Source organism: Eurypyga helias, unplaced genomic scaffold, assembly GCF_000690775.1.
Source record: "Eurypyga helias isolate BGI_N326 unplaced genomic scaffold, ASM69077v1 scaffold25511, whole genome shotgun sequence".
Classification (NCBI taxonomy): Eukaryota; Metazoa; Chordata; class Aves; order Eurypygiformes; family Eurypygidae; genus Eurypyga; species Eurypyga helias.
Window position 1 is genome coordinate 303 of NW_010231892.1, and position 12,232 is coordinate 12,534.

Sequence of the window (12,232 nt, forward strand, 5' to 3'; positions counted from 1 at the left end):
CATCCCGAGCGGGGCTGGGGGCGGCGGGAGGCTTTTGGAGGGACCACCCCCCCCGCTCCCTCCTCACGGCTGTCTCGCCCCTTCCAGGTTGCAGGAGGAGATGCTGCAGCGGGAGGAGGCGGAGAACACCCTGCAGTCCTTCAGACAGGTTTGCGGGGGCTGGAGGGGGGAGCCGGCGGTGGCCCACAGTGGCCGGGACGGGAGGATGGGGCTGTAGGAGTTGGCTTTCCTCGCACAAAGGAATTCCGGCAGTTCTCACGCGAACCCTCCCTGTTTTCTTTAGGGGGATGCTGCCGTCTGAAGGGGAGGGGGGGGGGGGCACTATTGTCTTGCTTTATCCAAGTCTAGCCGGGTTTACAAAAAGTGCTCCGACGTGGAATCGCTTTCCGATCCAATAAAAGTGAAAGGGGGCCATCTGCTCGCTTGGCTGAAGGGTATTAATGGTTTCTATGGGATTCACCGAGGAATGCAGATACAGGCATTATGGCAAGTGTGGTGGCAGCAGATTGAAATAATAGACCCCTTTGTGTCGGAGGGGAGGGCGCAGTGGGCTGCATTCTTACCGAATGTGTAATGCTGTGGGCACGTTTCGAGCGAAAAGTCTGTCGTGTATATGGTCCCGTTTTTATCCAAAACAGCTGTTTTCTAACGAACCGCTTTGGTGATTACTGGACAAGAGCTTCGAATTTAAGATTTTTCATGTGGGTGTTGTTTGTGGACAAGCAGACCGTTAGTTCCTTGGGGCGAGGCTGCAGCAGTGAAGCCAGCCCCCTCTGCGCGTAGGGTTTACTCCTCTGTGAACGAAGAGGTTAACCTAGGAAACCAGTTGTGTTGGAGTTTAGTCTCCGCAGGACGCTGCGATGCTACTCAGGCAAACTAAAACCTACATGACAGCAAGAACCAACTGTGCACAGAGCGTTCAAAAAGTGTTAAGCTCAGGTTTTCATTTGTGCAAAACCAGCTTTCAACTTGGATTAAGCTTTGTTTGGACTAGGAGATGCTGAGGAATGTGCTCTCTCAAAACAACGTCTCTTCCCTAAAACTGCTGGTGTGAAATGCATTGCTAGCATTCCTCCTGTCTGGAAGTGACCGTATCTCCAGGCAGCTGGGCAATGTCTGACTTATCCCAGAGCTCTTCAGAGATGTTAGGAGAAGTCCCTGTTCAGGAAGTCACCACTTGATTGTCAGCTATTCCCTGGGCAAGGCTTTTGACTATGGTATATTTTATAGTTTCTGAAGGAGAGCAGGTGTCTTGGTGAGATAACGTGTGTAAACCGAGACACCTACTCCCATTCAGAGTCTGGGAATTAGTCTCCCATGGTGTCCTGGGGACAGAAGTTTGAAACACAACAGTTTGAGGTACTAGGTTAACTTGAGCTTCTGTTTTTTTTGAGTGCTCAGCCGGTTTAACATAGTGTCAAGTTCCATGCAGAAGCACTTAACTTCAGTTTTACAGAACTTACTCTGATTCATGGCTGAATTGAATTGAAGGATCCTTTGACTTAAGGCTGGCTTAAATGATCTTTCATACTTAATTTGTGTACTTCAAGGCACGTCTACCTCTATTTCAAACCAATTAAACTCTGTGAAGGTTCTGGATTCTTAAATTAACTTTACTTCGTGCATGTCCCACATTGATTACCCAGCTCCTCCCTGCCCTGTGGAAAGGGGTCGTTCCACAGGAGCTCAGCCTCTAGCAGATCCGTGTGAGCAGTACAGTCAGAACTGCACCTGTTTAACCTCTTCAGGTGTAGCTTGTGCGTAAGCATTACAAATCGTTGTCTGTGAAAACCCACACTAAACCCACTCATGGCATAACTGGTGTGTGCCATGTGAACAACAGTAGTGTCTAATTTTTCCTTACCATGAAAGGGTGGGCTTAACCTGCAGGTTTTGAAAACCAAATCTGTTTAATTACGAGTATTGTTCTCCTGCAAGTGAAATTAAATTCACAGGACAGAGAAATGGAAACATCCTGTTGTGATTTCCATTGAAAAACACCGCACAGCTTTTTATTAAACCATTATATTCTTGCCCCGGAAAGCTGTATGCATGGATTCAGAGCGCTTCAGCAGATACTCCACTGTTCTGATGTAGCATCAGATTTACTTTTTACCTGATGGAGCAGCTGTACTTCAGTAATTTAAAAGAAAGTGAACAAATATTTTAACTTAAACTTTGTTTCCAATAGCTGTCTGCTTTATAGAGACCGTTCAACTCGCATGTACTGAATTTGAATTTAATTCTTCTCCTGAACAAAGATGTGATTTTACTCATGTGCTGAGGGGTGTACTACATAAACCTAAAGGTTCAGTTAGTTTTTTCCTTTGGGATGAAAAAAGCATCACAATTAGTGAGAAAGTTATTTACTGAAGCTTTGCCAGCTTCTCTGGCAGCAGGTCCTGAACCTGTGACAAGACTAACAGGTCTGCTCCTGGCTACCTTGAGGTTTGTCTGATGTAAACGTGGATGCTCAACCACACAACTATGTGACTGGCATTAAAGAACCTCCTAGGATAAAATCAGTGCATAGTCCAGCTACATGTATGTGTGCCTTACGCTTTGTTTGCTCAGGGTACAAGAGGCTTGTTCATTTCTGTAGTTCCGTGTCTAGGAAACACAGACAAGCTGATTTTTTTTTTCCCTGACTTACTCATAATGTATATAGTAAAATCCATACTGCATATTCTATGTGTCCTCAACTTAATACGCTTTCAATTTATGATAAGCTAAAAATCCTGTAGCTGTTCAGTTGTCCTGAAAAAAAATCGGTCTTCAGGATGCAGATTTCTGTAAAAGCCACTGAAAACTCTTCAGATGTCTGTGTAACTGTGTAAACATGTTGGGTCATAGCCATGTACTTTTCTCCCAGAATGATCTTCTGTTGTTTTTTGGGGCAGGAGAACAAATTAAGGAATTTTCTCCAAATTGAAAAACGGCCAATAATAACTATGTGGGTGTAAAACTGGAATTGATAGGGAAGCTATGAAATAACACATCAAAGGGGCGTTCCGCTGGATAAAGAAAGCGGAATAATTGTTCTGGAGCAAGAACCTTACCCTGCAGTAGGAGTGACCCAAGGAACGGTTGTAGGAGTCTAAAGAAAACACTCCTTATTTCAAAGGTGCCACATCAGTGGGAACTGTTGATTAGGAATGCTTATGCTTTGGACAATCCAGAATGGCTTTAGAGTAAGCTGTGAAAACCTGGTATGTTAAGCATGCAGCTGTGTAGGTAACCACTACAAAAGGAACAATCATCCCCTTTGCAAACCAATTGTCTTGCACATGTAAAATGTAAGAAGTTACCAATCAATCTTTAGTCTTAAATTATGTTTTTGAACTAATTCATGCTGCTCCCACATAACACTCATGGCATATCTTCTGTTATGCCTTAAATGAATTTTTGTTGTTGATTAAGACTATCTCTGTCCAGCAAAAGTTGGGGTTTCTGCCAGCTACCATGAGGGTGTAGGCAACGGTGACTAACTCAATTTGCGTTTATGATTATACCTTCTTTTTCTCAAGGGAGATCTGTCAAACCACCTGGAGAAGTAAATGCTTGCAGTTCTCATATACAACCTCAATAGCTTCACAGCGCGTTTTCACGCTGCGGTCTGTGGGCCCAAAGGGCTCTGTGGCTGCTCACCAGGGAGCCCATAAGCAATAAATAAGAAATGAAGCCCACTGATGGGCATGTAGGCATATGGGTTGTCTTTTAAGCCCCACTGGAAAAAAGCTTGCAAATTGCAAGATTGACTCTTTTTCAGTGCAGTCAAAGTAAAAGAGCTTATTGCTGGCTTCTGACCCAAGTACCTGCTCCATCTTCAAGCAGGATTTACACCCACCTTGACCTGCGTGCTCTTGGTCACGTTCAGCGATATGCTGGCAAAGGTGAAATACTCTGTATGCTGCATAGTTCCCAAAATGACGACAAGGTGGATATAGTGGTCTCTGAGGCTGGGGCAGGAGGTGGCCAAAAGAGGTTTTCCACAGCTCTTGATTTCCTACTGTCTTGCCAAAAAGCTCAGGTGTAGCACCAGCCTGTATGCTACTGAACTTGCTGTAGAAGTCTTCTTTCTCTACATCCATTTTGTCACATTGCTAATCATTCTTCTCTCTGGTCAGGATGTTGACAATGCCTCTCTGGCACGTCTTGATCTTGAGCGCAAAGTTGAGTCCCTGCAAGAGGAGATTGTCTTCTTGAAGAAGCTTCATGATGAGGTAAGCTGAATAAGGAGACCTATGGCTAGATGCTGGCCAGCAAGTAAGCTCTTCACTGGTTGTGGCTCAGAGTTCCCACTGGTGTGTTCCGTATGTTGTCACATAATAACACTGAGTGTCTGCTTCTCCTTAAGGAAATCAGAGAACTGCAGGCCCAACTCCAGGAACAGCACATCCAAATCGATATGGATGTTTCTAAGCCTGATCTTACTGCTGCCCTGCGTGACGTTCGCCAACAGTATGAAAGCGTTGCTGCTAAGAATCTTCAGGAAGCTGAAGAGTGGTACAAGTCCAAAGTAAGTAAAATCTGTTCAGATGCATCAGGCACTCAAAGTAACTGGATATAACAGCTCCGCCTGTAGCACTCGGAAAAAAAAAACGAGCACAGGCGTGGCATGGGGTCTTCTTTGAAGTCCTGGTCTGGGAAGAGTACAGCTGGAAACATTATTTTGAGCTGTAAGTCCAGCATCCAAGTCATGGGCTCATACTAGGAGTCTTTCCTGGAAGCAGATATATCATGAAATGTTGAAGAAAGGAGTGAATGAATGGGTGGAAGAATGATGAAAAGATGGGAAGCATACAGGGTGGGGAAACAAATACAGAAGGTTTAACTATGAATTCCAATTTAACAGTTAGAGGTAGAAAGGCATTATAAGAGTAATGCTAATATTTAAATGTTTCAGATGTTAAGGATTGTAATAGCTTCAGTTGCCGTCAAATGCTGTGTCCAAAAAAAGCCTGTTGTACCATTTCTGTTGAAGTGTCACGCTAACCAATCTGGGGATTCCCACAGTTTGCAGATCTCTCCGAAGCTGCTAATAGGAACAACGATGCCCTGCGCCAGGCCAAACAAGAAGCTAATGAATACCGCAGGCAGATTCAGTCTCTCACCTGCGAAGTGGATGCCCTCAAGGGAAGCGTAAGTAGGAGACAGCAGTTGTTGGCACTTCTCCTTTTGCTGCTTTAAGCACTGCCCTGCAGTGTGTCGGTGTAGATTTGAACGCAGCGGATCTCCCATGCGGTGCAGCAGCATGTTAGTACTTTCTGGGGGCTCTATTTGCCTGCGTGCACTGGTTAGATTGATACACTGAACTAGTCCTACTTAAGCTATCAACAGTGAGATCATTCTCTTGCTATAACATTCACTGGTTATGTAACACTTTCTGGAAGTGTTTGTGGCTTGTTTGTCAGGTCCAGCTGCCGCGCTGGGAAAAGCTGGAGGAGCAGTGGAAAGGAGGTCCGAATCCCGCTGTTACTAGAACCCGACTGCCTTAAAGGCTGGCTTGAAATGGATTTAATGGTGTAGAGTACACCTGCTAGTCCCCTCACTGAGGGCTGCCTGCATGCTGACTCGTAATGCATGTGTTGAGCGTCCTGTAGGGGATTGCTTTGCCACCCGGTAGAGCAGATACTTGGCACACCTCAGATGGAGTAGCAGAATGGCCCACCTTGCCCTCTCATGGGGAAGAGGAGGAGATGACCAATTTGGGATGTGTCTGTGCATTTTCAGAAAGGATGCTCAACTTCCCTTTTTTAGAAAATTAAGCATCTTGAAGGTGGTGAAGAGCAGCTGAACTGCAGCGGTGCCTGACTTCATTATTCTCTTCCAGAATGAATCCCTGGAGCGCCAAATGCGTGAAATGGAGGAGAATTTTGCTGTTGAAGCTGCTAACTACCAAGACACTATTGGCCGCCTGCAGGATGAGATTCAGAACATGAAGGAGGAAATGGCTCGCCACCTCCGTGAGTACCAGGACCTGCTGAATGTAAAGATGGCTCTTGATATCGAGATTGCCACCTACAGAAAACTGCTGGAGGGTGAAGAGAGCAGGTAAAAATCCCATGCAGACACTTCTCTGAAGAGTAATTACTAGAAGATGGTCCATACCCATATCTGACTTCATTAATTTATTTTTTTCCCTTCAGGATTAACATGCCTATTCCAACCTTCGCTTCTTTGAACCTGAGAGGTAAGCTGTTCCTGCTGCTTCAGCTCAGACAGCTGTTCTGTCATTAGGGTCCTGGATAGTTCCTTTTACTCCAGCATTTGAACTTGTATAAATGTAGTTGTGCGTGAACGGTTTTTGTAACTGCAAATATTGTAGTTACATTTATTTAACCTTGGATGAAAGCAGTTACATTGTTCTGGGACTCTATCCCCAGATAGTTTTTAATGTCAGCACATAGCAAGTGATTGGTTTAGGCGCCTGCTGAAGGCGCTTTAAGGGGAACAGGGGAGAATGGAGGTTGCCTTCTTCATACACTAAACTGGGATTCTGAAAGTAGACACTGAAATAGGTTGCACTTCACATCTGTGAAGAGAGACTTCATCTAGACTGTAGGTAACCATCCATTTTCTTCTGCAGAAACCAACATCGAGTCTCAGCCAATGGTTGACACTCACTCAAAGAGGACACTTCTAATTAAGACTGTCGAAACCAGAGATGGACAGGTTGGTGGTAACTTTGGGGTTTATTTCTATCAGAGCTGGTTACCTTAAAATACTATTGGTGAGTGCAGCCTGTATAGGGTAGTAAGTATTGAGCAGAACAGCATCCGGCAGTCCACGCGGCATGGCTGAACATACATATGTAGCAAGCAAGCTTCTGTGGAAACAATCACAAATTTCATCTGCTAGTAAAACCTGAAGTGGCTGACAGTTACCTGTGCAGGGAGGATTTAAGGTCAGCTGAGTCCGCAAGCTCTCAAAAGATTTCTTGCATCACCTGAGGAAAACATGGCAGGAGGTACTTGTTTGGGACAAGACACTGTTTTCAGACCAAGTCAAAGCTTAAATGTGTTTCGCACACTGATTACCAGCTAGAACTTCTCATTTATGAGTGAGAGTTGTCGCCCATTTGTCCACATTTCTGTGGCACTGGATGTTCTGATTCTAATGCTAAATAAAACCCCAGTGATCTTCCTACTGAAACCTAATGCAGGTGTTCTGCTTTTCAACAGGTTATTAATGAAACTTCCCAGCATCATGATGACTTGGAGTAAAGCTGAAGTGAAGATGCATACTTACTAATGCAGGAGAAATTCTTACCAGCACGATTTAAAAAGTCCATGTCTTAAAGGAAGAAACAGCTTTCAAGTGCCTTTCTGCAGTTTTTCCATGAGCGCAAGATGATTATGCTAGGAAATAGGTCTTAGATCTTGCAAACTGACTCTCCCTGAAGGATTAGAGTTTACAATGGAGTCTAGTTTACAAATAGCAATATCTTGTGCTGCAATACTGTTTTTAAGTATCTGAATTCAATAAAACTGCTTTTTCCAGCACAGTATGAGCAACCTGTCGCTACTTCAATAAATCTTTGGAAAATGGCTCTTGATGTGTTCTAATCTGTTAACTTTGACCTCCTGGAAAGCCATAACAACGTAATGCTGGAATTACTATACGGTTGTCACCTCCAGAAATGGTTGTGTGGAATGCTGTTTTTTTCAGTTTAACTAGATAAACTGTCTTACTCATTTACTGCTTAGGTTCTGGAACCAACTAAAATGGACTATAACTGGTAGATGCATAATGTATTTTGATATTTCTTATCACTTGAATAAAAACCAATACTTCAAGCTAATAAAAATTAATCTTGCCTTCATATACTAGTTACCAAGAGCTGAGTGCCCCAAACACTTTCTACCTCAGCCCTGTGAAACTTAGTAGTTGAGCAGCTGTGAAATAGTTCACGTGAGCCCTTATCTGAGACAGCACCTTTACAAAGTTAACAGCTGACTTGATGCACTGGCTTCATTTTCCAGGAAAGACTAGTTTTCCAAAGGCTTGTCTGTACTACATAAGCTGGAGTGCAGGTTAGAAGAGGTGTTTAAAGTGAATGCATAGAAAGAATAACTTTACTTGTGATTTGCTTCTACCATTTAACTCCCTTTAAAAAAGGAGAGCTGCCATGCTTGGTGTCCTCTGAAGTGCAGCACAATGGGGAAGAGAACTCCCATCTGGCTTGCTGGAGCCAAAAGTGAAAGGCTGAAGTTCTCTCTGTGAGCTCTAAAAAGATAAACTTTCTGCAGCAGACCAAGATGCTACTCAAAACACAGTCAAAACCTCAGCACAGCTCTTGCCCTACAAGAGTAGCTACTCTGGTTTGTGTCACTCCTGTGAAGCCAGCTTCCTGTGAGCCTTCTCTCGGGTGCAATTTTTGTGGAACAAGTAAATGCAAGTATGAATTGCATTCAGTGCTCGTCAGAGGTAGTGGTAGTAGTTCCATGTTGCACAGATGCTCTCACAAGCGCTTCGGGACTGATCTGTAAGAAAAACTGTTTCTTACAGATAACATTATTATCCCTATCTGATAGAGATGAAAAAAACGCCACATTTTAAAATTTTTAGCAGTTCTTCACTTTGCTCCAGTGCACGATTATCCAGACGCAGTGCAGGCATGGGAGTGAGGGGGCAGTAGGAGTCCACTTTTGTCATCCCAGTTGTCTGCAGCACCAGGTTAGGAGATGCTAGAGGCAGGTAGGCAGTGCGTGGGGCGTGCTGAAACCCTGCAGCTCAGCCACACCGGTATTCTGCAACCTGGAAGTAGGGGCCCTAGGGGGGGTGATCACATTTTACGTCTTCGAATGTCCCAGGAGAAGTGCTGTCCTTTGCAGGAGAAAAGCACCTGATTTTCAAACAAAGTGTGATTCTCTTCCATCCCTGCTTTGCTCTAGGAAGTGTTCACAGAGGATTTCAACCTCTCGCTTCCACCTCCCAGCAGGCTAAAGGGGGGTTTCTCCATTATGTATATAAATCCATTAGTCTGGAATATGTGCCTGTCCACCTTTAGGTTCTCACTGGAGAGAAAAGTCCTGCAGCTGGTCCTGTGTTTGTTCGGGTGGCTCTGCCATGCAAAAGGGCCAGATGTGACACAGAGGAGAGTTCCTGAACCGAAGGCTCAGCTGCCGCTTGCTGCAAAGCCGAAGGGATTCAACCCAGTCTACAGCGAGGTGAGTAGGGTAGCCTTATTAACAAGTGACAGAGTAAACCCAGCCTCTTTCACACTGCAGAAGTTACAGACACTGGGTTTTCTACTACCTGTCAACATCCAGAATGAATAAAAAATCACAGATGAGCTTGCATGGAAGATGCCAATTTTGACCACTTCAATACACACAGGCGTCTACAGCCTTTCAGGGTAACCATGGGATAAGGTGTTGAGCTCCTGCCTGTTGCAGACTCCTGAAATCTTTTCCTGGTTCTGGGCACTGTAAAGGTTGGGCCAATGCTCAATATCATTCCTTGCAGCTGGAGCAGTGTGGGAGCTGACGGGTGGCAGCTGGCAGTACGTGGGCAGGGAGAGCCAGCTTTGCCGGGGGACGGTGGGGACTGTCAACGGCTCTGCGCAGTGACCCGTGGCACGGCGTGCTTTCTGAAACGCACACTGATGGCTGGAGGGTACCTGGATTGTGACAGTCTTTCAGATGTTGCTTCTCCCTCTGCCACCAGCCACCTGGCTCCCTGCCTTCTGTCGCCTTTGATGGCTTCACCCAGTAGATGAAAGAAGTGACTGTATCTAGCACTGACAGTGCAGCAAAGGAGTTATTCCTGGCTTGTCTGTGTTTGGGGTTACTCACAGCACAGAGAAGCATGTGGCAGAGCTTTCAATCCTGGGAATAAATAGAAAAATAAACAAAAATAAATAAAAATAGAACCTAGTTGCCAAGGGGATAGGAAGATTGCAGGAAACCAAAGCCTGTGCTCAGTCTGAGTGCGAGAGAACCCTCACGGTGGAGAGGCAAGCGGATGGTGACTGTAAACTTCCCAGTGTTTGATCTGGGCACACCAGGCTTATGCTGGTACATAATTGCTGAAAGCTGCTTAGTGCTGAGCCAGCACCTGACCTCAGAATTGTGTTTCACAGTAGCTGTACAGAGCGGGGTAGCCCCCACCGACAGCCAGGCACTTGTCCTCCAACCAGCACCATGCTGCTGCCTCCATGTGTTTACACAGTGACTACCTCCAAATGTACTCACTGTAAGTAAAATTAATCCTCCAGTTAATTGAGTCTTCATATTTAGTTTATTTTTGCCTCATACCCAGAATCTTGCTTTCCTTTCCTTTTTTTTTTTTTTTTTTTATAATAATCCTGCAAAATATGGACACTGTTAGCAGACTCCACATTCCAAACCTCTGGGAATGTGTGGCTGATGCATTTCTTCTGCTACCCAGTTTGTCTGCTATAGAAAATACACTCCTCTCTTCATCTCTCCTCGCCTCTCCTTATGCACAGAGGAAACATCTGCAAGACTGCTCTGATGTCCTGAAAACTTGCTTTACATGTGAGGTTTAAAGAACTGGGGACACTTTGGGTGAGGCCTGACGGCAGTACGGCAGAAAGCCATCCATCAGCGGTGGTGGTAGGGTAGTGGCAGGTAGGGTCCAAAGCCAGGAAAGCATACGAGGAACTGAGACTGTCACAAAACTGCTTGTAGGAAACCATTCATCCTAGCCCAGTATGAAGCCTCCCAGATGGGGTTTGGGCCTAAGCTCACCATGCTAGGCAGGGTGCCCAGTGCTGCCTGCAATTAGAGCACTTAGTGGCTCACACTCAAAGTCCTGTTCGTACGTACCATATCCCACGTGTAAGTGGGTTACTGGGCACTTTGGGACTGGTCTGTTCTACCGTGAGTCCCTTGAAGCATGTCTTGTAGACTCTCAATCACCTTTAGGCACCCACAGAGCATTTTGGCTGGTGTCCCTGTCCTAGGGCTGTCACCAAGGACCCATGCTGTGTGGAGACAGTGTCCTGCTGGGGCACACCTGGTGCTGGGAGGCTCCTGCTCCTGGCCAGAGCTTGCTGATGCAAACTGGTAGAAGTGGGATATAAATTCCCACATTTGGATCAGCTGAGTGCCTGGATAGAGAGTCCCACTGGTGCCCTAACGGCAGGTAAGTATCAGAGATTTTAATTGCAAATCCTTCCACAGGGAAAGGGAAGCCTGGATATTGCTGAAAATTTTGAAGTAATTTGCATACAATAAACTGCTCTAAGAGACATTTGCTTGAGTGCAGCCATGCATGCAGAATTAGGAAGTGCCAAAAAATAAGATTACATCTTCAGTCTTCATTTGGTACCTTTGTGCTCGTGCTTAATGCTACAGATTTCAGCTGCAAGTTCACAGGCCTGGCCTCATTCAGTGCACATACCTGACAACACTTCAGGAATCACCACCACTCCCTGCTGGAGCCTTTTCAGACTTCCTGCATGTGTATTCCCCAAGTTTACTTATCTGCTTTAAAAAGCCTGATTTTTTTTATTTCCTCTAGGGTACGCTGCTGCTGTTCTTCATGGCTCTTCGCATCACCCCTTCGAGAGGTGGGCTGTTGTCAGCCCCGTTTTGCCCCTGGCGCCATGGAGCAGAGCAGTCCAGCTCAGAAGGGGCAGCTAACCTCAGGGCTCCAGCGTCAGGTCGCTCAGCACCGTCTGCTTTTGAGGCACTTACTGATTTCAGGTCCAGGTGGTTTGCCAGACTGGATTTCAGCTCAAGTTCCCACAGAACGAAGCTCAGACGTTCAGGGGTACCAGTGCCAAGCACGGTTCAAGTGAAATTCCCAGCCTCAGCCGGAAGAGTTAAAGCACAAGCAGGAAAAAAATCCAGTTCTCCAACCTGGTGTAGGCCTTCCTCAGCTGTAGGACCTTTCTCTCTACAGCACACTGCAGCCTTCCTTCCACAGCTCCCTCCTTCTGCAATACGGGCAGTGATGCTTTTGCTAACACCCCCCACCCCCGGCCAGTCCAAGGTCATTCCCAGGCCCACGAACCGGCCAGAGGTGAAAGCCGCTTATGGGCTCCATCCTGCAGCAGCCAAACCCGTACGGCTCCAGGAAGGGCAGGCCCACAGCGGCCAAATCCCTGCCCAGGGGTGTGCAATCGTTCCCACGCACGCTCCTCGGCCGGACATTTTGGTCCCGTTTCGTTCCCAGAGACGTAGCGCAGCTGTCTCCCTGTGGTGGGCCGCCGGAACTGCAAGGGCGGGCAGGCTGGGGCAGTCCTCGCCGGTGGGCC

General features: G+C 46.1%; 1 protein-coding gene across 1 annotated transcript in view; it reads left to right on the top strand.

Moving 5' to 3' along the window:
* The window catches only part of VIM (vimentin), a gene marked incomplete at its 5' end in the record, with an annotated part of 8,103 nt that extends 299 nt beyond the window's left edge, over nt 1-7,804 (top strand). The window contains 8 exons of the mRNA XM_010161257.1: nt 88-148; nt 4,128-4,223; nt 4,358-4,519; nt 5,017-5,142; nt 5,834-6,054; nt 6,150-6,193; nt 6,590-6,675; nt 7,185-7,804. Of these exons, the coding sequence (XP_010159559.1) occupies nt 88-148; nt 4,128-4,223; nt 4,358-4,519; nt 5,017-5,142; nt 5,834-6,054; nt 6,150-6,193; nt 6,590-6,675; nt 7,185-7,226 (838 nt within the window). The remainder of the gene's footprint in view (nt 1-87; nt 149-4,127; nt 4,224-4,357; nt 4,520-5,016; nt 5,143-5,833; nt 6,055-6,149; nt 6,194-6,589; nt 6,676-7,184) is intronic.
* Nucleotides 7,805-12,232: the final 4,428 nt, after the last annotated feature.